Here is a 23193-nt window from a genome sequence, read left to right on the forward strand (position 1 = left end):
ATGATGGACACAAAACCATTATTCATTGACATTTAAGAACTGGTCCTTTAGGGAAAGAAATTTGCCATCCTTACCTGGTCTGGTCTACAACTCCAGGCAATAGACTTAAATGCCCTCCGTTGTATCAGACTGCTACTTGTTGAGAACATGGAAATTTGGTTGTTAGCAAATTTGAGGAAGGGAAGTGGCCATGGACTGGAATGGATAACATCAGCTGTTGAATAATTACAATTATCTAGGGTTTGCTACCACCATGAAGGCATATATTGCTTTCTTTCTTGAATCATGCACTTACAGGGATAGGGGATAGCAAAAGTGTGCTGGGATGGACTATTATTAAAATAACCTAGTCCTTGAGTTGCTAAGTGGAATTCTAGAATTTGCAAATGATAATGCAATATTCCTCTTGCTGAAGCAACACACAGTTGAGAATAGTTCATATTAGCCAGCTCCTCCAGCTCAGTATTCTGCTCATCTAGACTTAGCTGCATTTACCTATATTTTCTCCATAGCCATTGCAAGTATATCCACTATTGAAGGGTGGAAAATAAGTTAGTGGAAGCAGGTTCCACAATTATATTTCAATTTTTGATTGTTTACTTTTAATCATGAGTAAAGACAGTGATACAAGTATTTAACAAAAAATCTGTAAGAATACAATGTACATTACATATTACATTGAAAGGTATTTAGATAAATTAGTGCATTGGTCACAAATTTGCAAAGATTCTGCATGCATATGCCACCAATCCGTTACAGTGCAAGGGAGCTAACGTTTCCCGACTCTAAAACGTTAGCTCCCTTTTCTCCACAGATGCTGTCAGACCTGCTGAGATAGTCCAGTAGTTTTTGTTTCTGATTCCAGTATCCACAGTAATTTGCTTTTAACTAAATAATGAGGGTTAGCAACTAGGCCATGCATCTTTCCAAGAATGAATGTATGGAACTAAAATAAAGTTAACTAACCTAAAACTGCTCAATCTCCATTCCATCACAGGAATGAACCTGATGGGGAATATGCATGAATTTACAACATGTTTGTCACAATGATCTCTTGTACTAGAGTTAAATCTCTCTATCTCCCTGGAACAAATCATTCAGTACCAAACCCTTAATACCAGGCCGACAAGGAAATGACCTGAGTAAGTGGTGGTGGATGGCAAATATTCAGCCTGGAGACCAGTTACCAGTCACCTACCGTAGGGATCAGTTCTGGTTCCTCTGCTGTTTGTGATTTTTATTAATGACTTGGATGAGGGAATTGAAGGGTGGGTCAGTAAATTTGCAGACGATACGAAGATTGGTGGAGTTGTGGACAGTGAGGAGGGCTTTGTCGGCTGCAACGAGACATAGGATGCAGAGCTGGGCTGAGAAGTGGCATATGGTGTTTAACCCTGAAAAGTGTGAGGTTGTCCATTTTGGAAGGACAAATGAGTGCGGAATACAGGGTTAACAGTAGGGTTCTTGGCAAAGTGGAGGAGCAGAGAGATCTTGGGTCTATGTTCCTAGATCTTTGAAAGTTGCCACTCAAGTGGATAGAGCTGTGAAGAAGGCCTATGGTGTGCTAGCGTTCATTAGCAGAGGGATTGAATTTAAGAGCCGTGAGGTGATGATGCAGCCTTCGACACAACATCGTGGGCCGAAGGGCCTGTTCTGTGCTGTATTTTTCTATGTTCTAAATATCAAATACTATAAAAGCCCACAACAAGGAGCCAAATTCTGTTTTGTAGAAATGTTACAATCTAAACTGTGGTTGGTTACTTGTCTTAAAGCCAGTTTTCTCCCCTCAACCAGAGAGCGATTAAAATCTATGATACAATGAAAGGCAGGGGAAACAATGACAAAAGGGGTTCCAAAGAAGATGTAAATGGTTATAGCAGCCAACAGCATTCAACCACAAAACAAGTTAGTATAAAAAGGTCTTGACAGATATAGGGTTAACTTGGGAATGAGTACAGTTTCACCTACACAATGATGTAAGAGAAAACCCTCTGTGCTGTATTTTTCTATGTTCACACCTAGGGGTCAGTCTAGTGGTGGACAGAACTATGGGCATGAGTCAGCTTGAACCTAATTACTGGCACTGATTACGAAGACCTCATTTTGACATCAAACAGTAGCCAACATCCTACAGCATGGTGGCAGTGAATGGAAAATTCCCAAAATGCTCAAAGATGCAGAGGAAAAACAAAAACCCTGCAATACTGGGAAAACATTTGAAGTGACATTCTGATATGAAGAAAAGCTTGAGAAGCAGACACATCGAAACATCACCGGGGAAAAGCTAAAGGCTTGGAAACTAAAGACAGAAATTTGCCAGATTTGAATCACACTTCATTTTCTAGGCATTTAGCTGGAAGCTTACGATTCCTCTCTTCCATACCATTTACCTATATTAAAGGCTTATCTTCTCGGACCATTGAAGTCTGACCTTCATCAATATTTTAATAGTCATTCCAATGCAGGCATGAAGGTTATTTAATTTCTTTTAAAAATGGACCCTGAATTGGCAGGTGACAGTTGAGAATTTGCAACTTCAACATCCCGGGAAGCTTTCAGGGAATTCCAAATTGGATTATAATGGACAGGGTCTAAACAGCATTCTTCTCCAACCTGTTTTGATCAGCTCAATGCTTTTTACAATTATTTTCGCCATTAAGAGGCAATTTAGTGTGGCAGTCACAGGGAGAATGTTCAAACTGGAAAGTTTGCTGCGGGTGACTTTTAAATCGACTGCACACCACGGGGGGGGGGGGGGGGGGGGGGTGCGGGGGAGGTTTAGTATGGTGTTATCGCACTTTTGCTTTTAGAGCATTTAAGTAAAAGTGCACCCTACTTCGAAACGGACGAACGCATCAATCATAAGTTTGCTACTCAGCAAGCCTATGAGCCTCACTTTCACCAAAAATACCTATCACAAACCCTTCCTTCCCACATTCCACAAGGTGCATGACCTCCACTCAGTTCCTTTCACTATTCAAACCTGTGAATCTGGCTCCCATTCTGATATATATGTAGCGCAACAATGTGATGATTGTGTTATCACATTTCACCTTCATTTGCTTTTTCTTTATTAAAAAGTGAAACCAAAACATCTGCAACTGTGTCTCTTCCCAAGTGTGTCCCAACTTGGGGAATTCTCCTCCATTTCCCATCTACATGTTGCCACTTAACATTATTCATAAGCACATGCCAGCCTTCATTTATGCTAACATTGTCCAGTTTTACCACGAGTCTAGAACATTTCATCACCGACCAATATACGAGATTCTAGCCACTCCGCCTGACTCTGAGCTCATCCTATTATCTACTCCATCCGTAAAATATTGTTCATCTCCTTCCCTCCCCCATTACCCAGGCACTGAGCTCATCCTATTATCTACTCCATCCGTAAAATATTGTTCATCTCCTTCCCTCCCCCATTACCCAGGCACTGAGCTCATCCTATTATCTACTCCATCCGTAAAATATTGTTCATCTCCTTCCCTCCCCCATTAACCAGACACTGAGAACCTCATCCCCACAATGGTAATCTCCAGACTTGATTACTCCAATACTCGCCTCACAACTTTTTGCTTGCCACCCAATCAAACTCAACTCATCAAACCACTACAACCAGTGTCCCACTGAGCAAAGTCCTCACCTACCCCCATTGGCTCACCATCCCTCGCAGTATTAACTTCCAAACAAGGCCGGTGCTAGGAATTGCGGGCCCAATTAGAAAAGTGATGGCGGGGCCCCTACTCTACAAAAGTAAAAATTTATGTATGTTTATAATTCGTGTAGTATGCTCGTCTTTAACCAAAAAAAAACATTAAATGCTTGATATACTAAAATTTTGAAAGACAATATGAAAGTTTTATTTTTTTAATCAGTTTTAGTTTTGAAAAACATCTTTCACCTGATTCGACTGTTAGAATACAGAAAAGGCTTCAAATGGTAACTCTGTCGCCGCTGGTGCGGGGGCCCCTTAAGGTGCGGGGCCCAATTTGATAAAATTGGTCAAATAGGCTTAAAACCGGCCCTGCTTCCAAAATGTCTATCCTGGTCTACGGATTCTCTCATTCTACTTCTACAGCCTTCTCCAACCCTACAGTCCTGCCTGAACAGTTTTAAATGACAGAATAGCCATCTAGCCCCAAATTAAAAATAGCCTCCTTAAAAATACATTTAATTTCCTTCCTACGTGGGTCGGAGTAATTATGAAATGCCATGGAACATTGAAAAGATACTATCTGCCACCCGATTACATACTTTGTATTTAGCACTGCCTTGTGTGGAGCCTCAGAAGGCACGTCACTCCAGGGTATTGCAAAGCCAATTCCAAGGCACTCTCCAGATGGCCTACCAGGCAAGTATCTGAAAATTCGTTCTGACAAGAACTCTGTTCCCCTCTCCTCAGATGGTGTCCAACGTAAGTATTTCCAGCACGTTCCATTTCTAAGTCAGCTGGCCACCCTGTTATTCATAAACTGGGGCATGAATAGTTTTACAAAAACAGAACATACTGGACAATCTCGGCAGGTTTGACAGAATCTGTGGAGAGAAATAGGAGCTAACATTTTGAGTCTGGATGACTCTTTGACCCATTTCCACTGTAATGGGGGTGTGGAGCAGTGGGACAGGGTGTGTGTTGGGGGGGGGGGGGGGGGGGGAGGGGGGCGAGCGAAAAGTGGAGATGGACAATGATGTCAAGGAAAGAAGATAAAATGAATGTAAATGGGAGTGATTAAGGCAAAGAAGGGTGCTGATAGTGGTACAAAGAGATTAGAATGTGTGAATGGCATAACAAAGGTGAGCAATTTGTAAAGGACAACTAGGCACAGTTTGCCCAAGTGGAGTGAGGCAAGGGGAACAATGGTGGGGGGGAAACAGATCAATGGAAGCAATGAAAATACATTGATAGAATTTTTTAAAAAAGGAGTGAAGATGGAGAAGAGAGTACACAGTCCGAAGTTGTTGAACTCAAATGTTAAGTCCGGAAGGCTGTAACGTGCATCGGAAGATGTGGTGTTGTTCCTCCAGTTTGCTCTGGGTTTCACTGGAACACTGCAGTTAGACGAGGATGGACATGTGGACGTGAGGGCAGAATGGTGAGTTGAAATAGCAAGCGACACAAAGGTCTGGGACATGCTTGTGGACGGCCAGAGGTGTTCTGCAAAGCGATCACCCAGTCTTCTTTTCCTCTCTCCAATGTAGAGTAGCCGCATTGGGAACAGGAAATGTAATTGACCAGATTGAAGGAGGTGCACGTGAAGCGCTGCCTCACTTGAAAAGAGTGTTAGGGCGTGAGATGGTGGGCAGATGTTACACCTGCGATTGCATGGAAAGGTGCCTTGGGAAAGGGGTGAGGTGTTGGGGATGATGACAGAATGGATCAAGGTATCCTGGAGAGAACGGTCCCTCTGAAATGCTGACAAGGGGAATGAGGGGAAGATGTGTATGGTGATGGAATCATGCCGGAGTTGGCACAACTGGCAGAGGATGGTCCTTCGGAGGCTGGTGGGGTGAAAACTGAGGTCAAGGGGGACCATATTCTGGAGAAGAGGGGGTGAGGGTAGAGGTGCAGGAGATGGGGCGGACATGGTTGAGAACCTTGTCGACCACAGTGGATGGGAAACCACAATTAAGGAAGAAGAAAGACATGTCAGGAGCACCATTTTGGAAAGTGGCATCAGAACGGATGTGATGGAGACAAAATAATTTTACATGTTGATAGGATTTATGTAAAATACACTCAAAATTGTAAATAGTATGACTAGTGATTCCATAGCATGAGTTTACTACAGTACATTCTTTAGGATAAGATGTCAAATCAGAGCCCCAACTGCTTGCACAAGTAGATGCAAAAAGATTCCATTGCACTACTTTGAAGAGAACGACAGCTAACACCCATGTACTGATCAATATTTATCCCTCAAACATCATAAAAAAATAAATTATCCACACTGTTGATGTGGGTTTACCAAGAAAAATTTACCTGTTTCCTACGTCTAGTGGTTGTAAAAAGCACAAAGATTTCATATGCCAAATAGAGGCATAGCAAGATGCCTATATTACGACATGACAGGTTGAACAGTACCAGCTGTTGCACAAGAGGACCTCTTTCACCAGGGCCTCCAATGCCATGTCCTAAATCTTGTGCACCCCCTTCCTCAGTCCTTGAGCTATTCTGAAATGTTCCATTGTGTATCAGTCAATGCACCCCATACCTTCAGTTGGGTGTGAATGGAGATATCTCTGCACAAAAAGTGTTCTGAACAAATGTCTGTTTTAACACCTCCAGCCAATTTTAAACCATAGAATTAGCCCCTAAACTGCATGCTAAAACCTGACTTTGAAACAGGTATTTTATTAGCATCACACTCGGTGTCTGTTTTCCGCATTTCACCAAATCCACCCCATTTTTGCCTTTACAAGAAACTATTTTGAGATGATTAAATAAATTCAAAGTGGAGAATATTCACATTCTCATCCTTCCTGAGGCCTGCCAATTCATGTAATTATTAAAAATCTTAACTTCGCATTTAACTTCCCCATTCAACAAAAATACAAAGCACAATTAACCAAATATAAGCAATTTTCACTTAGGAGGAAAGTTTGCCACAAGCTAAATTTGTTGGTAATGTATTACTAATTCAGTACCACTAGATGGCACATTGTACCTTGCACATTGAATGTAAGGGCAAAAGTACAAGCTACTTACTGCTCACATATGTTCAGAATTTGAGGAACAAATAACCCCTGTGAAGGAATGCATTCTTTCAATATACTGATATCAGTTATAAAAGCACATTCTTGAGCTCAGCATCTTTTCAAAAACAACTCTCTACCTTAGTTACAGGAATAAAATTATAATTGATCGCAGGTTTCTTTGAAATGCAGTCAAGTTCAGAAACTAACAGAGAATTGACATCTTCGTGTCACCTTTAAAAATCTCTGCAAAGATCACAGACAATTACAAACTAACAGTTCATTCCCTGGGGTTTATTTCGTTTCTGCTGAGTGAGTCAGCAAAAAACATTATGATGTCACATAACTGGATAGTTTAAGCAAGATTTTACTTAGAACACAATTCCAGGTGTTTTACAGAATCAAGCAAAGCTTAAACACAAACTTAATGGGGGTTATTGTGCTAGTTTAATTTTAACCTCAAACTGTTAATAATAGGATGTTAATAATGATCTTACACCTCAATGGTGAGCATTCTTTTTATTCAATCAGGATATGCAGCAGCTATATAGATTAGTAAAATTTCCATAGACTTTGCTTTTTCTGACTGGTTTTCCTTTTGAATGTTCGTTTGGCCAAGTAAAATGCACTTTTCCTCTGCCCTCCTGGTAATCTCCTGAGCGACTGAGCTCAGAGAACAGTTGCTTCAGGAATCTTGTGTCAAACATGTTCCACCCAGCGAAGTTGGTTTTGAGCGATTCGCGCCTCAATGCTGGCTGTGTAGGTTTGGGAGAGGGTGCTACTGTTGGACTGCCTTTTGTGTCACCAGATTTGGATGATGTTGTGAAGGCACTCCTGGTAGTACTTCTCCAGTACTTTGAGGTGTCTGTTGTAGGTTTTTCAAGTCTCCAAAGCATATAGGGTTGTTTGACCCAGTCTTCAGTGAAATAAGGTCGGTTGGCAGTTCGGTTGGTGAGGATCACCGCTTGATTGCAATTGTGGAGTATGTGGAGAAAGGTGATAAATGTCTGGTGGCAGCCAAGTTTGAGAAGGCTACTCCATAAGCCTTCATACTTGACGGGCAAAAGCTTTTGATGTCGAAAAGGGCATATACAGCAATTGGTGCAGTTTATTGCCTGTTTCTTGCATTTGGCATGCAGTGAAGATCATGTTGCCATACAAATGGGGAAAAAAACACACCGACACTGAAAGGAGCTCTTTAGCCATTGGGAGGAGGTGATTGAGGAGAATCGTTGTTTGATCTTCCCTGTGGAAGACAGCAGGGCAGAAATATGCAAACATCCTCACTAGCAACAGGAAATGATTGATATTCTCGGCAATTAGCAAGATTGCAAACTATTGCTATTAAGCGATGTATAGAACCAAATAAATCCTCTTTTTATAGCAAAACACATCTTTTAGTTTTTCAAGATTTGTTTGTTTGATATTTACAGCACAGAATGGGACCATTCAGCCCATCGTGTCTGCACCAGCTCCCAAAAGAGCAACTTAGCTGGTACCATTCTCCAGCCCCATTTCCGCAGCCCTCCAAATACATCGCTTTCAAATATATATCCAGCTCTCTTTTGAAACCTCCTATGGAATCCACATCCACCACTCTCCCAGGCTGAACATTGCAAACCCCAACAACATTGAGTAAAGAGGTTTTTCTTCATCTCACTAGCTCTCTTGCTGACCATCTTGAAATTATGACCCCTTGTCACTGACATACCAAGTAGTGGAAACAGAATATCCTTCTTTGCCCTGTCAAAATTGTTCCGAATTTAGAGCAACTCAATAAGGTTGCATCTTAATCTTCTCTGCTCGAAGAGGAACAATTTCTCCAATCTTTACTTGTATCTAAAATTCCTTATTTCTGGTACCATTCTAGTAAATCTCTCTCCAGGGTTTTAACATCCTTCCTTAAATAAGGTGTCCTGAACTGAACACAATACTCCAAATGTGGTCTGACCAAGGATTTGTAGAGGTGTAGCATCACTTCCTAGCTTTAATACTCTATGTGCCTCTATTTGTAAACCCAAGGATGCTATAAGCCTTCTTAACAACTGTTTCAACTTGTCTTGCCACTTTCAGAGAATTATGCACTTAAACCCAAAGGCCCCTCTGCTCCTGTATTCCCCTCAAAGTTGTACCATTGAGCTGAGCCTATATTGTTTCCCTATGTTTCTTCTACCAAAATGCATTACCTTACATTTCGCTGCATTGAAGTACATCTGCCAGGTGTCTGCCTATTTGGCCAACTTATCAGTCCCTCTGAAGTCGTTCAGCATCATCCTCACAATTCACTATTCTCCCTAGCTTAGTATTATCTGCAAATTTAGAGATTTTGCCCTTAACACCCACTTCTAATCATTTGTATAAATCAGAAAAAGCGAGCGTCCCAACTCTGAGCCCTGGTGAGCACCATCTTTAACTTATCTCCAGTCTGAGAAATGCCCATCTCTACCTACCCTCGGTTTCTATCTCTCAGCCAACTTCTAATCCATGCTGCCAAGGACCCATCAATCCCAAACATTTTTAATTTGCTAACCAACCTGCCATGTGGCACTGTATCAAATGCTTTCTTAAAGTCCAAATATACATCCACAGCACTACCTCATCCACTCTCTGTGTCACCTCGTCAAAGAATTCAATTAAATTTGTCAGACATGACTTGCCCTTGACAAAGCCATATTAACTGTCTAGAATTAATTTACTTTTCTCTAAGTGTATATTTATCTCATCCCTTTTTCTGACCTCCATCAGCTTTCCCACTATTAATGTCAAGCTGACAGGTCGGTAGTTTCGTGGGTTATCCTTTGCCCCTTTCTTGAACAACTGCATCACATTCGCAATCCTCCAGTCCCCTGGGACTAATCCTGTGTTCAGAGGGATGGAAAATGTCGGTCAATGGCTCCGCAATATGCTCACTTACCCCTCTCAGCAATCTAGGATGCATCCCATCCTGGTGACTTCTCTACCTGGAGTGCTGCCAGCCTTTTCAGCACCTTTGGCCATTGTCACCATCTTCTAATTTAGTAAAGGCAGGAGCAAAGTACTCATTTAGTACCACTGCGATACCCTCCACTTCAGTGAGCAGTTCATTCTGCTTGTCCCTTTATGGGCCCTACTCTATCCTTCACTAATCATTTACCATTAATATGCTTGAAGAATATTTTGCTATTTGTTTTAGCACAGCTGGCAATCCTTTCCTCTTGCCTTCCTTATTCCAGCCTTAGCCTTATGGTCCTTAGGTTATTTATGCTGACAGATTTTCAAAGGTCAATTGCATACTTCAAATCTAGATTCAGTCATATTTCCAAGTTCCCTCTTTTTCATTCACATTTTACATGGTTTAACTTCAAAAACTAAAATCGCAAAGAAAATGTTAACCAACGCCATCCAAGCTGCACACTAACCCCTCATGGTAATGGGCTGTCTTTTGGAGCTTTCTATCAGAATATCTAAAAAGTGATATCAAAATTCTGATGACCAGAAAATATATGGAATAATTAGAATATTTAAGTTGCACTTCTCCAAATTTGTTCTGAAGGGTACAAAATATTACAGAAACACAGAAGGCTAATGTTTACAAAATATTTGTCAGATTAACTAATTTTATACATTGGTTGTGACTACTAAAATACTATATCCACAGTTTGGTCAACTTAGTACTCAATCCGGAAGTATTGCTTCATTTGGTCAAGACTAACCTATCTTTTCCACTGGAGAAGAAAAGGTACACTTAAGGCAAAATGTTGAGAAGTTAATGGCTTAAAAATGTACATAAAAAGTTGACATTTTTTTGGGGGGGGCTATAGCCCAAAACTTTCAGAACCAAAACATAATTCAGGAGATGTTTAGAAGGCCAAAACGTTCATTAATCACAAAATATGCCAGTATTCTCATTAGCAACAAAGTCTCATGGAATGAACTTAATCCTAATTACTTAAAACTTGTGAAATCTTGTAATACAACAGACAAGGAAAAGTAATAACTGCTGACATTTGAAAGTAAGCCTCTGACTTCATATTTCATTTTTGGATTTCACTCCAGATTTTGTTTCGATCTTTGTTTCATACCCTGTTGAACCCAATCTAACACCGTGGTGTTAACCCCTCAAAAATATCAGTATAAATATTGACTCTTATATTCTTGCCTGAAAATTTGATCTGAAAAATTCAACTTTTATACGTGGTTCAGCGGTATTTAATAGTAAATGTGGCCACTGGCACAATACACTCCACTTTGTCTCATCGTTCATTGGCCTAGGAGTTATGATTCTCGCCTAGGTTTTGCCATTGCGATAAAATGTGAGCGTTCCTGGGTTCAGTTCCAGGACGAGCCCTGCACAGCTGTAGGGGTGGCGCGGTGGTTCGCACTGCTGCCTCACAGCGCCAGGGACCCAGGTTCATTTCCGACCTCTGATGACCGTGTGGAGTTTGTACTTTCTCCCCGTGTCTGCATGGGTTTCCTATGGGTGCTCCTGTTTCCTCCCACAGTCCAAAGATGTGCAGGTTAGGTGGATTGGCCATGATAAATTGCCCCTTAGTGTCCAAAAGGTACAGGGTTACAGGGATAGGGTGGAGGTGTGGGCCTAGATAGTGTGCTCTTTCCAAGAGTTGATAGGCTGAATTACCTCCTTCTGCACTGTAGGGATTTTATGATTCTATGCCTGGATTAATATAACACAAAAGCTTTGTAAGGGAAGGTGGTAGCACTTGCTTCCTGCCAATACAGTTTAGAACTGTTCAGCATTAGGAAAAATGTGTGTGCTTTAAAATTACAGTGCCTCAAATTACTACCATGAAATGTTATGCTGTCATCACTACAAATGATTATCTGATCAAATCAGAGGTTACACACTAGTTGCAAGATGCTTTGGGATCTGACACTCCAACTCTTTTTCCTTTACTCCAACTCTGTTTCCTTTACTCCTGCAAGTAGGATGTGACTTGTTCAGTGCATAATATTCAAATAAGTTACGTGTAACCATTTAATGACAATTTTCGTTGAAGGGTTTGAAGCACCTAATTACAGTGGAACTCTGGAGACAACCACTATCACCACTGCAGTCAACAATATCGGATTGTGACAGCCTCATCAATTTAAAACACTAGTGTCTTGCACAGCAGTTCCTTTCATTATATTTCCCAACAGGAAAAATTGTGTAAGAATATACACTAGATAAAGACAGAAAATAAAGGCTAAAATCGTGTCAGCTAGGGGACAATTTAGCACATCATGTTGTACATGCTTCATTATTATTGCAATCAACTCCTTTTTTTTGTCTCTTTTTTTTTAAACTTAGAGTACCCAATTCATTTTTCCAATTAAGGGGCAATTTAGCGTGGCCAATGCACCTACCCTGCACATCTTTTGGGTTGTGGGTGGCGACACCCACGCAAACAAGGGGAGAATGTGCAAACTCCACACGGACAGTGACCCACAGCCAGGATCGAACCTGGGACCTCGGCACCATGAGGCAGCAATTCTAACCACTGCACCGCCGTGCTGGCCTGAAATCAATTCCTAAAAGTCATGCTTATGAGGTTAATCACTTTCATCACTTAGTGGTGAAAGACAAAATCTTGATTCATGTAACTCTTAAGAATGACTCAAACGGATCTCTAGCAGTCTCGGAGGGAGACAGACTAGAAAAGTGGATCTCAAATCTACAGAGGACCGTTTGCCGATGGCAATATTTCTGGACTGTGGGGAGCAGGGAGGAATTGAAACAAATAAACAGAAGAATAAAAGCCATTAACACTTATAAATGCAGCAAAAATTTGAATGCATGTTTCTCAGTTCATCTCACACGGCAGGGATCAATAAAGGATGTATTCCCATTTGCAATTGTTGGCAGTTCCACCCTCATCTGCTGCCAACCAATCTCTGAAAACCTCAAAACGTTAGTGGAGATATCTATCTGAAGCTAGATTTCCTGGACAATGGAAGGACAGACTATCAAGGTGCAATAGAGAAAAATAAGGAAATTAAGCTTCTTTTTCACCCAAAGAATAACTATTGTCAATATTGTTCAATTGATATGGATATTATTCTGTTCAAAGCATCAGAAATAAAGTCCCACAGAACTCAAACATGAAGAAAATTACATGTATTATTTTGTAGTAACATTTCTACGAAAACACAGTAATTTCATTCAGTATTACAAATCGATTCAGTTACATTGACAGCATGGTATTCCAGAGTCTAGCAAGCTAATGGGCGCTATGCAATACATTGGTAGGTTGACAAAATTCCTGTGAGATGAGTTATTGTACTGGTTACAAGAACCTTTTTACTGTTTAAGTCATAGGGCATCACTGGTTCTCAGATTACAAAAACATATGAGAGAGATATTTAGGAGCAGTCCATAGATTCTTTCACATAAATTTACTTTAAAATCAAAGCACTGAGAAATGAAAATAATACTTTTCTCCCCCCTCCCGATAAGTAACCATAATATTCCTTCTTTCTCTCAAAATTTGTTAAACAGTTCATCTATTGAAACATATCTGCAAATTACACACTCTGGGTAAATGAGATCATTTACAATGGATTCACCAGTTACTTTACAGTTCCTCATGCCCATATATATTTTCTACCTCCTCGAGTAACACCATTCTCTGTTGCGAGGTGCAGCAAATAACCAACTCCCTATATAATGGCACCAAAATGACAGTGGGAGATGCCGCAGAGCAGCTTGAGATGCATGGCCTGACTGTCTTCTCATCACATGGGGAAGTGTCACACCTCCATTCATTTTCAGGGCAGAGCACAGACAACCCCTGGGGGACTTGGAGAACTCGAATACTAATTTGTAAACTTTGACCCTGTTATACAGCATTAATCTGTAGCACCAGATCCACCTACTTTGCAGATCAAAGCACCACTCTTTGTCAGGGACGGGCCCATATACCAAACATTTCAACACTTCGCGATGAAAGACAAAAACTTGATTCATGTAGCTCTAAAGAATGACTCAAGATTCAGTAAAATACAAATGCATTTGAATAAGTTAGAAGCACAATTTTATGTTATTAAAAAAAGGCTGAATTCTTCTGTTACACCAGGTTTTCTTTTTAAAAAAGTAATTTCCATTTAGATTGAAATGTCATATAATATTGAAAGCCTCAATATGTCAAATCTGTAAGTGACACTATTGGTGTGGCTTTCTCTGACAACATCCAATTTCACCATTTCTTATTACTGTGTGGATGGCTTCACACACCACATATATCACAAAAGGATACCAATTCACTTTATCCTTTTGCACAGATTAAGATGCCACTCTACACAGTGATTTGTACACTAAAGAACAGCAATTTAGATATCATCCCCTTGACTCCAGAATCTGCCGCATACCCCTCTTCAAAAATACATATTTGCTCCCATTAGAGTACTAGCAGTTGCCATGGAAATTATTTTTTTTGGTTCATGCCATTGCCGCCATAGCTGGAGCCTTTTTCTATTTCTGTCATTCCAATCATCCATCGCATACCAACGGAGGCTGCAAAACAAACAGATAACATATTCAATACATATCTATTAATTCAGCATGCTCACTGTAAGAATACTGATTAATTATAGTTTTTTGTTTGCAAATTTACAAGTCTGTTAAAGATAACCGTCCTAGATTAAATTTTAGTATGTCCTTGGTCAATGATTCACAGAATTATAGGCCATTTGGTCCATCATCTCTGCAGCGGCTCGCCACATGAACAATTCAGTTAGAGCCATTCAACCACATTCTCCCCTAAGCCCTGCACATTCTTCCTTTTCAGATAGCAATCCAATTTTCTCATGAATGCCTCAATTGAACCGAGCTCAACTAGACTCTCAGGCAGTTCATTCCAAATTTCAATCACTTTGCTGCATGAAAGGTTTTCTTCTTGTGACCTTTGTTTCTTGTGCCAGTTACTTTAAATCTGTGCCCCCTAGTTCTCAATCCTTTCACAAAAGTGGGAACAGTTTCTCGTTAAACACGCTGTTCAGAACCCTCCCGCTTTTCACATTAAATTTCAAATAACAGTGAGTATGCACTAAGAGGCAGGGGACAAGAAGAAGTCTGAAAGACTGAAAGGAGATTAGAGATAAAGGGCAACTATTCAAAGTGCCAGAAGGTGGAGAACATTAGTCGTTCACAATTTAGTTTAACAATTAGAGTTTGGAATCAAAAATAAAATTTAAATTTTCGGGTGACACCAAATCAGGACGGGATAGTCAATACAGAGCACCACAACAAACTACATGGATAACATTCATAAACTTGAAGGGTGTAGAATTGGAAACATTTATTTCAACATTAAGCGTGAGCTTAACAGTTGGTTCAGGAAAATAACGTGGTTGCAGATTGCTTGGAAAACAAGAATCTAAATAGGGAAGAACAGAAAAGGGACCTGGAAGTACAATTACGTAAATCACATAAAAAGGTGCTGACCAAAGCAAACCAAGCATTAGGGCTCATTTCTAAAGGGATAGAATTGAGAGGAGCTATGCTCAACTTGGTATTAAACCTTGGTTAGTACTTGGATGTTGAGTACAGTTATATGATCCTTTACTAGACCCCCAAGCTTCTGGTACAATCCTGTTGGGGACCAACATAGAACATAGAACATAGAACAGTACAGCACAGAACAGGCCCTTCGGCCCTCAATGTTGTGCCGAGCCATGATCACCCTACTCAAACCCACGTATCCACCCTATACCCATAACCCAACAACCGCCCCCCCTTAACCTTACTTTTATTAGGACACTACGGGCAATTTAGCATGGCCAATCCACCTAACCCGCACATCTTTGGATTGTGGGAGGAAACCTGAGCACCCGGAGGAAACCCACGCACACAGGGGGAGGACGTGCAGACTCCGCACAGACAGTGACCCAGCCGGGAATCGAACCTGGGACCCTGGAGCTGTGAAGCATTTATGCTAACCACCATGCTACCCTGCTGCCCCAGTCTGTTTAAAATAGATAAAGTTTGAGATCCAAGACACTTGCAAAGAGAATAAAGCCACAAGATTCCATGGCTTTTGAACAAACAAAAGTAAACTTTATTATAAAAGGTGGGAAGGATAAAATAATTTACAATATCTATCTTCTACTCTAACATTCAAGGTTAATATGGAGATACATGAGAATGAACAGGCGAACTGTGGTCGAACATAGCACAATGCACAATACATGGCAGATGCAACCAAGACAGATTCCATGGATTTCTCACAAATCCAGTAAACCACTCTTGTTGAAACTGACTTTCATGAGGGATTTTAGCCTCATCTTTGAAGATCTTGCCTCGGAATGTTCTCCAAAAGTGGTTCCAACTCATAGGGCTTCAACAGCCAACCTCAGTATTCAATCACATCTCCCAAGACTCCATTCCCCTGGATTCCTGAGTATGCACTCAACACGATGTCAATTCTTTGGCCATGCCAAGCAGAACACTACAGCTACAAAGGGTTGCCTAGACCGAACAGCATGGAATCACCAATATTCTGCAACCTTCTTAGATCTCCAGTGTACTTCCAGCCCTCTTTGATCAATTGGCCATTTCCTGAGCCCTCTTTACTTGAGAATTGACTACCTCAGCAGTCTTTCTGTTTGAAACCTTTCTGGCTGATCCACTATCTTCTTAACTGGGACCTCCTCCCTATCCCCTGCCTAGGTCGCTTCTCCAATACAGTAGCCCATTTCTGGATCACATCACCTGGTTTTCCCACACAGTTTTCTTCTTATGCAGGTATGAGAGATCTGTCCTTGGCCCAAATAATTTGAAAATGCTGAATTGCACATACGCAGTAATCCCAAGGGCTGTCAGGATTAGAGTGTTCCCGCCCCCCTCCCCCAACTTTCCAATGAGATAAGTCTGACTTTCATAACACCTTTTCCCTTGGAGGAAAGAACGCTTCACCATTGTGAAGATATTTTACAATGGCATTAAAATTTCTTTCACATGAAGTACTAATCGTAAACATTTAACAAATTGTTTATAGTATGTAATAAACTTTTTTGCTATTTTGTACCATGGGATTCCAACCTTTCAGATGTAATTTTAAACCAATAGTCTGGCGGTCTTCCCCCTTCACATATGATGCATATTAGTTATGCTATGATGCATATTAGTTATGCTATGATGCAAGAGATATGCATATAGATTTTTGAATTTTAATATAGAAGAACGTGTTTTTTCTTTCACTTTGTTAATTGACACATGCCATCGATGAGCCCAGTGTGCTAGGGAAACAGCGTATGCTTGATTGTCAACCAGTTTCAAAATAATCTCTTTCACTCACTTCCTTCAGAACAGATTTTGTCAATTCATTGTTTTGCTCACCACCAGATGAATAAACCTACACAGTGAGTTTTTCTCCCTTTACTCACATCATTTTTTGGTTTATCTAAGAGACGTCCCAGCCTTCTGCACACATCCCCATATTATTCTCGTTGACATTTCAAAAGTAGAACCTTCATTTTCACTTATTTTACAATTGCACCCAAATATTTGTTTACTATTTTATTTTCCAAGCTTATTAATCTTTTCACTCAGCTCAGCAACTGCTTTGGTGAACTCAGTTGTCTTTTGTATCAGTGATCTATGGAATCCTTATACAAGCTTAACAACATAAGGGCATTCTGTTAATTTTGTAATCTTTCTTACAATGTTACGGACTGTTGCTTGGGCTTTTTCAATTCACTCATTAGATCCTCAATCTGTTACTTATTTTTTTCTTAGCTCCTTTTTGTTCTCCAGATTACATCGGGGTTCAAGAATTTAATGGTTTTTTCATGACCAAGGCCCAACAGTTAATCTTTAGTTTTTAATTCTGCATTCAACCTGTTCTGATTCAGCAATAATTCCTTTTCCTATTCAAGGAATTTCTCATGACACTTTGAGGCTATTGATACTTAGAAGTTCATTAAGTTTTAATTAAAGGTCTCTCTTTCTTGAACTTGCTTTTACAAGTTTATCATTTCGTTTTAAGTCTTAATTCAAATATTCAGGTGTTCTACTTCCTGTGACCAACACTCTAATGTGCTCACCAATTCTCTCTTTTCATTGGCAAATTCATCTTTTATACGTAAAAGTTGGTTCTCTATATTGATCAGCCTTTCCTTCAGTTTCTCTTTATGGGCAATAAACTTCTCATGTTTGGCCACACTGGAGCGACTGAAGTGTCCGGAGGAGAGGGCGAGACTGGAGGAACCAATAGGGGTGGAAGTACTGGAGGCAACAATAGGGAAGATGCAGTCGGGTAAGGTGCCAGGGCCGAATGGGTTCCCGATGGAATTTTTAAAAAACTGTAAGGATAAATTGGCACTGCTGATGGTAGAAATGTTTGAGAATGCAATGGTTTGGGAAATATTGCTCGAGACAATGAGGCAGGCATCCATCTCACTATTTCTTAAAAAGGATACGGATCCAGTAGACATGTGGGTTGTGCAGGGATATTTCTCTACTGAACGTGGATGTTCAGAAAATGACGAAGATGTTGGCGTTGAGGTTAGAGGTGTGCCTCCCAAAAGTGGTTGGGGAGGATCAAACTGGGTTCTTTCAGGGCAGACAGCTGTCGTCGAATGTGTGGCGGCTGCTGAATGTGGTGCTTTCTCCGCCAGGGGGAAGGGAGTTGGAGGTGGTGGTGGTATTAGATGTGGAGAAGGCGTTTGACAGGGAGCTGTTTGTAGTGTTAGAGAAATTTGGAATTGGGCCTATATTTGTGGCATGGGTGAAATTGCTGTACAAGGGTCTGACAGCGTGTGTACGAACGAATGACATGAATTCGGGATACTTTCCACTATTTCAGGGAACGAGGCAGGGGTGCCCCATGTTCCCCCCTTCTGTTTGTACTGGCAAAAGAGCCCTTGGCCGTTGCGCTGAGGGGCTCTAACTTATGGAAGGGGATAGTGATGGGGGGAGATGCGGAGCATAGAGTGTCTCTGAACACGGACGATCTGCTTTTATACATCTCAGACCCGATATCTTCAGTGAGGGATATAATGGGGTTGCTGGGCAGCATGGTGACACAGTGGGTTAGCCTTGCAGCCTCACGGCGTCGAGGTCCCAGGTTCAATCCCGGCTCTGGGTCACTGTCCATGTGGAGTTTGCACAATCTCAGTGTTTGCGTGGATTTCCGCCCCCACAACCCAAAGATGTGCAGGCTAGGTGGATTGGCCATGCTAAATTGGTCCTTAATTGGAAAAAAATAATTGGCTTAGTTGGGAAGGTGAAGGAGGACTTGTCGGAATGGGGTAGTCTCCCCTTGTCGCTAGCAGGCCGGGTGCAGGCAGTGAAAACGAACATTCTGCCGCATTTTTTGTTTCTGTTTCAGTGTCTGCCGATCTTTTTGCCAAAGTCAATTTTTATGGGGGTGGATAGGCTGGTCTCGTCGTGTGAGGGCAGGGAAGTAGCTAGGATATGGAAAGCGATGCTCCAAAGGGGCGGCAGTCGTGATGGTGGTTGGTCCTTCCGAATGTGCCATACTATTACCTGCCAGCAAATGCAGAAGGTGGTGCGGGGCTGCAGTAGGGAGATGGAGGCATTATGGGTGCAGAATGGAGGCGGGTTTCTGTCAGGGGTCAGAGGTGCGAGTTTTGGCAACGGCACCCCTACTGTTTGCCCCAGAGAAGTAGTCCTGTGGTGGTAGCCACACTGAAGATTTGGAGGCAATTAAGTTGAGGGCAGGCCCGAGGGTGATGCTGATAAGAGGGAATCATGGGTTTGAACCAGGGAGGATGGATTCGAGGTTCCAAGGGGGGGTGAGGTGTGGCCTCCAGTGTGAGGAGGGCTTCAGATACATTCAGGTACGGAATGTAACGAGAAAGGTCTGCCCAAACTTTCCGGTGGTACCGTCCTCTTCGTTGCTGGAGGAGGGGCTGTCGATGATGGGGGCCATTTTGGCAATTTACAGTAGGATCTTGGAGGAGGATAATCCCCATAGAGTGGATTAAGGCCAAGTGGGAGGAGGAGCTAAGAATAGCATTGGAGGAGGATTATAATGAGAGGTGCAGCAGAGGTTTAATGCCTCAACCTCATGCGCCAGGCTGTGGTTGATTTAATTAAAAGTGGTGCACAGGGTGCACTTAAGGAAGGGAGGGAGGATGAGCCGGTTGTTTGAGGGGGTGAAGGATAGCTGCGAATGGTGCAGTAGAGGCCCAGCTAATCATGTTCATATGTTCTGGTCCTGCCCGAAGTTGGAGAAATTTTGGGGGTTGTTTTTTAGCAGCATGTCAGAGGTCCTACACGTAGATTTGGAACCTGGTCGCAGTGCAGGGTCAGATGTCTTAGCTTTCACCTCGTTGATCCTGTTTGGCGAGAGGGTAAAATTTGCTCTGAAAGGGGCAGATGAGGGGTTCCACAAGAAATAGGGTTTGTTTATCTTACACTTTGGGGATCTGGTTGCCATCAAGGGGTGGTTGTGTTGGGTTTGTGTTTATTCTTTGTAAAAATGTGAATAAAAATATACATTTTTAAAAACCGATGCATCTCATACTTTAGCAATCTTACGGTCATTCACAGGTGACCAAACTGCTATTAGGATGCCATTTTGAAATTCTTCCAGTAACATTAGCTCCTTCACATCTACATTCTCAAAATGTTGTTTTAGCTTCATCAGTAATCATAGAATTTACAGTGGAGGCCATTCGGCCCATCGAGTCTGCACCGGCTCTTGGAAAGAGCACCCTACCCAAGGTCAACACCTCCACCCTATCCCCATAACCCAGTAACCCCACCCAACACTAAGGGCAATTTTGGACACTAAGGGCAATTTTATCATGGCCAATCCACCTAACCTGCACATCATTTGGACTGTGGGAGGAAACTGGAGCACCCAGAGGAAACTCACGCGCACACGGGGAGGATGTGCAGAGTCCGCACAGACAGTGACCCAAGCCGGAATCGAACCTGGGACCCTGAAGCTGTGAAGCAATTGTGCTATCCACAATGCTACCGTGCTGCCCTATCAATCGAAACCACCAGTCCCACAACATTTATTTTGCCTTATAAAATTCTACAAATGTTTCATTTTCGTAAGCATCCAGTACCACAGTTTTAACATGCTCAATATGAGGATTGTTCTTCCAGAGGTTAGATGCACATCCACAGCCTTCATGATCAAAACACTTTGCACAAGAAGAATCCATTGGCCCACTTTGTAGCCATCTTTTCAAATGAGATAAAATATCCCAATTTCATCGCCAATGAATTTAGACACAATGTGAAGGCTCTTGGTTAAATCAAACTTCCTCATCTGAACTTCTGGACTCACCCTGTAATCTAAGCTTTTCTTTCACCAGTTCATGCTTTGTGTGCAAAACAAATTGCGAGGATGATGGAGAGAGGTTGCAGAACTCTCGAAGTGCAGAGGGATTTGGGTGCCCTGGTACATGAACCACAATAAGCTAGTATGCAGGTTCAGAAAGTGATTAGGGAGGCAAATTGAATGCCGTCATTTATTGGAACGGGAATGGAATATGGAAGTAGGAAGTTTTACTGCAACTGTACGTGAGACCACATCTGGAATACTGTGTACTATTTTTGTCTCCTTATTTGACAAAAAGATAAAATTGCATTAGAAACAATGCAGAGGTTAACTCGACTCATTCTTGGGATGGGGGGCTTACCAACTGCAGATTAGAAGAGAGAGAGAGAGAGCGATGGAGATAATTTCATTGAAACACAAGATCCTGAGGAGATCTGATAGGGTAGATACTGGGAGGACGTTTCCACTTGTGGGACAGACTAGAACCAGGGTCACAGTTTGAGAGTAAAAGAGGTCTACCTGTCCTTACACATAAGGTTATCAATAATACCAACGGGTGACTGTGCTCTTGAGTTATAATTGGACACTGTAGTGAACAGCCAAATCATTGATTTGATTACTTTTTCATTTTAAAAAAAAAGGCAAATAACATGAAAGAATGGACTGCTGTCAAAACTTTATCAATACGAGGAAAATCATTTTGGTGTAAGGATGTGATCTACTTTGAATACATCACATTGAATAAAGAACCCATCATACTTTGTGATCATAATCTTGCTTTTAGCATTTCCCAAATGACGACTATTAAAAGAGAAGATTTTACAGTACAGGAGACATTCAATTAGTCGAAGAGCATACTGTACATCCTGCAGCATGGTGTCCTTATAATGAAGTAAATTCTTACAAACCGCTTTATTTCCAGGGTTAGAACAACATACATCTAAAACAGTGAGGAAAATGACAAACATGGAAATAGATGTTTCATAATTTAGAAAATAAATTTGAAAGAGAAATCAAACATCTATTTTCCTTTCCTTATATGTAGCATATCAATAAAATAGAAAATCATAGTTAGTGTCATGAAAAAAATCCCATAAAATTTATGGAGTGTATCTTGACCGAATTCTTACAACATCAACATTATATAAAATGTAACAGTACAGGACAAAGTAACTTTACAGTGGTATGGGAAATGATTGGCTTAAGTATGGTCAAATCTGAAAATGGAAACCATCACAAGGCAGCATCACAGCATTAACTTAAATGTTCTCAAAACTAGAAAATCACAGGAGAGAAAAGAGAATAGAAAAATATGCTGAAAGGGCAAAAGATAGTTATAAACAGCACAGACTAATTGGCCAGAATACCGGTTTCTATGCAATGTTAGAATGCATAGTATTCAAGGCACACAAACAGGGCATTTGAAATTGACAGTGGGAGTTTGGGATGCATAGGCATGGTTGCAAACAGATCCTTTGCTTCAGATAATCAAAAATATGCTACATTTGGTACATCAGTGTTTCAGTTATCTGTGCACATAAAATTTAATTTTACAGGGCAAAGTCTATGAGATCAGCCTACTTCAATTAATCTTATCAACAGATCCTCTTAATTTGTCTTATGTTTTGCAGTTTCCCCTTAAACACATAGAACATAGAACGATACAGCGCAGTACAGGCCCTTCGGCCCACGATGTTGCACCGACATGGGAAGTCAAAAACTAACGGCCATCTAACCTACACTATGCCATTATCATCCATATGCTTATCCAATAAACTTTTAAGTGCCCTCAATGTTGGCGAGTTCACTACTGTTGCAGGTAGGGCATTCCACGGCCTCACCACTCTCTGCGTAAAAAACCTACCTCTGACCTCTGTCCTATATCTATTACCCCTCAATTTATGGCTATGTCCCCTCGTGCTAGCCACCTCCATCCGCGGGAGAAGGCTCTCACTGTCCACCCTATCTAACCCTCTGATCATTTTGTATGCCTCTATTAAGTCACCTCTTAACCTTCTTCTCTCTAATGAAAACAACCTCAAGTCCATCAGCCTTTCCTCATAAGATTTTCCCTCCATACCAGGCAACATCCTGGTAAATCTCCTCTGCACCCGTTCCAAAGCTTCCACGTCCTTCCTATAATGAGGCGACTAGAACTGTACGCAATACTCCAAATGCGGCCGTACCAGAGTTTTGTACAGCTGCAACATGACCTCATGGCTCCGGAACTCAATCCCTCTACCAATAAAGGCCAACACAC

At 41.4% G+C, this 23193-nt stretch overlaps 1 protein-coding gene across 7 annotated transcripts in view; it reads right to left on the reverse strand.

Moving 5' to 3' along the window:
- Positions 1-12775: 12775 nt before the first annotated feature.
- The window catches only part of agpat4 (1-acylglycerol-3-phosphate O-acyltransferase 4 (lysophosphatidic acid acyltransferase, delta)), a 221678-nt gene continuing 211260 nt past the window's right edge, over positions 12776-23193 (reverse strand). For all 7 annotated transcript variants that reach the window (XM_038803483.1, XM_038803453.1, XM_038803474.1 and 4 more), the window contains one exon: positions 12776-14185. In XM_038803483.1, coding sequence (XP_038659411.1) covers positions 14097-14185 — 89 coding nt within the window. In that variant the 3' untranslated portion in view covers positions 12776-14096. The remainder of the gene's footprint in view (positions 14186-23193) is intronic.

The sequence above is a fragment of the Scyliorhinus canicula genome, chromosome 1 (assembly GCF_902713615.1).
Source record: "Scyliorhinus canicula chromosome 1, sScyCan1.1, whole genome shotgun sequence".
Classification (NCBI taxonomy): domain Eukaryota; kingdom Metazoa; phylum Chordata; class Chondrichthyes; order Carcharhiniformes; family Scyliorhinidae; genus Scyliorhinus; species Scyliorhinus canicula.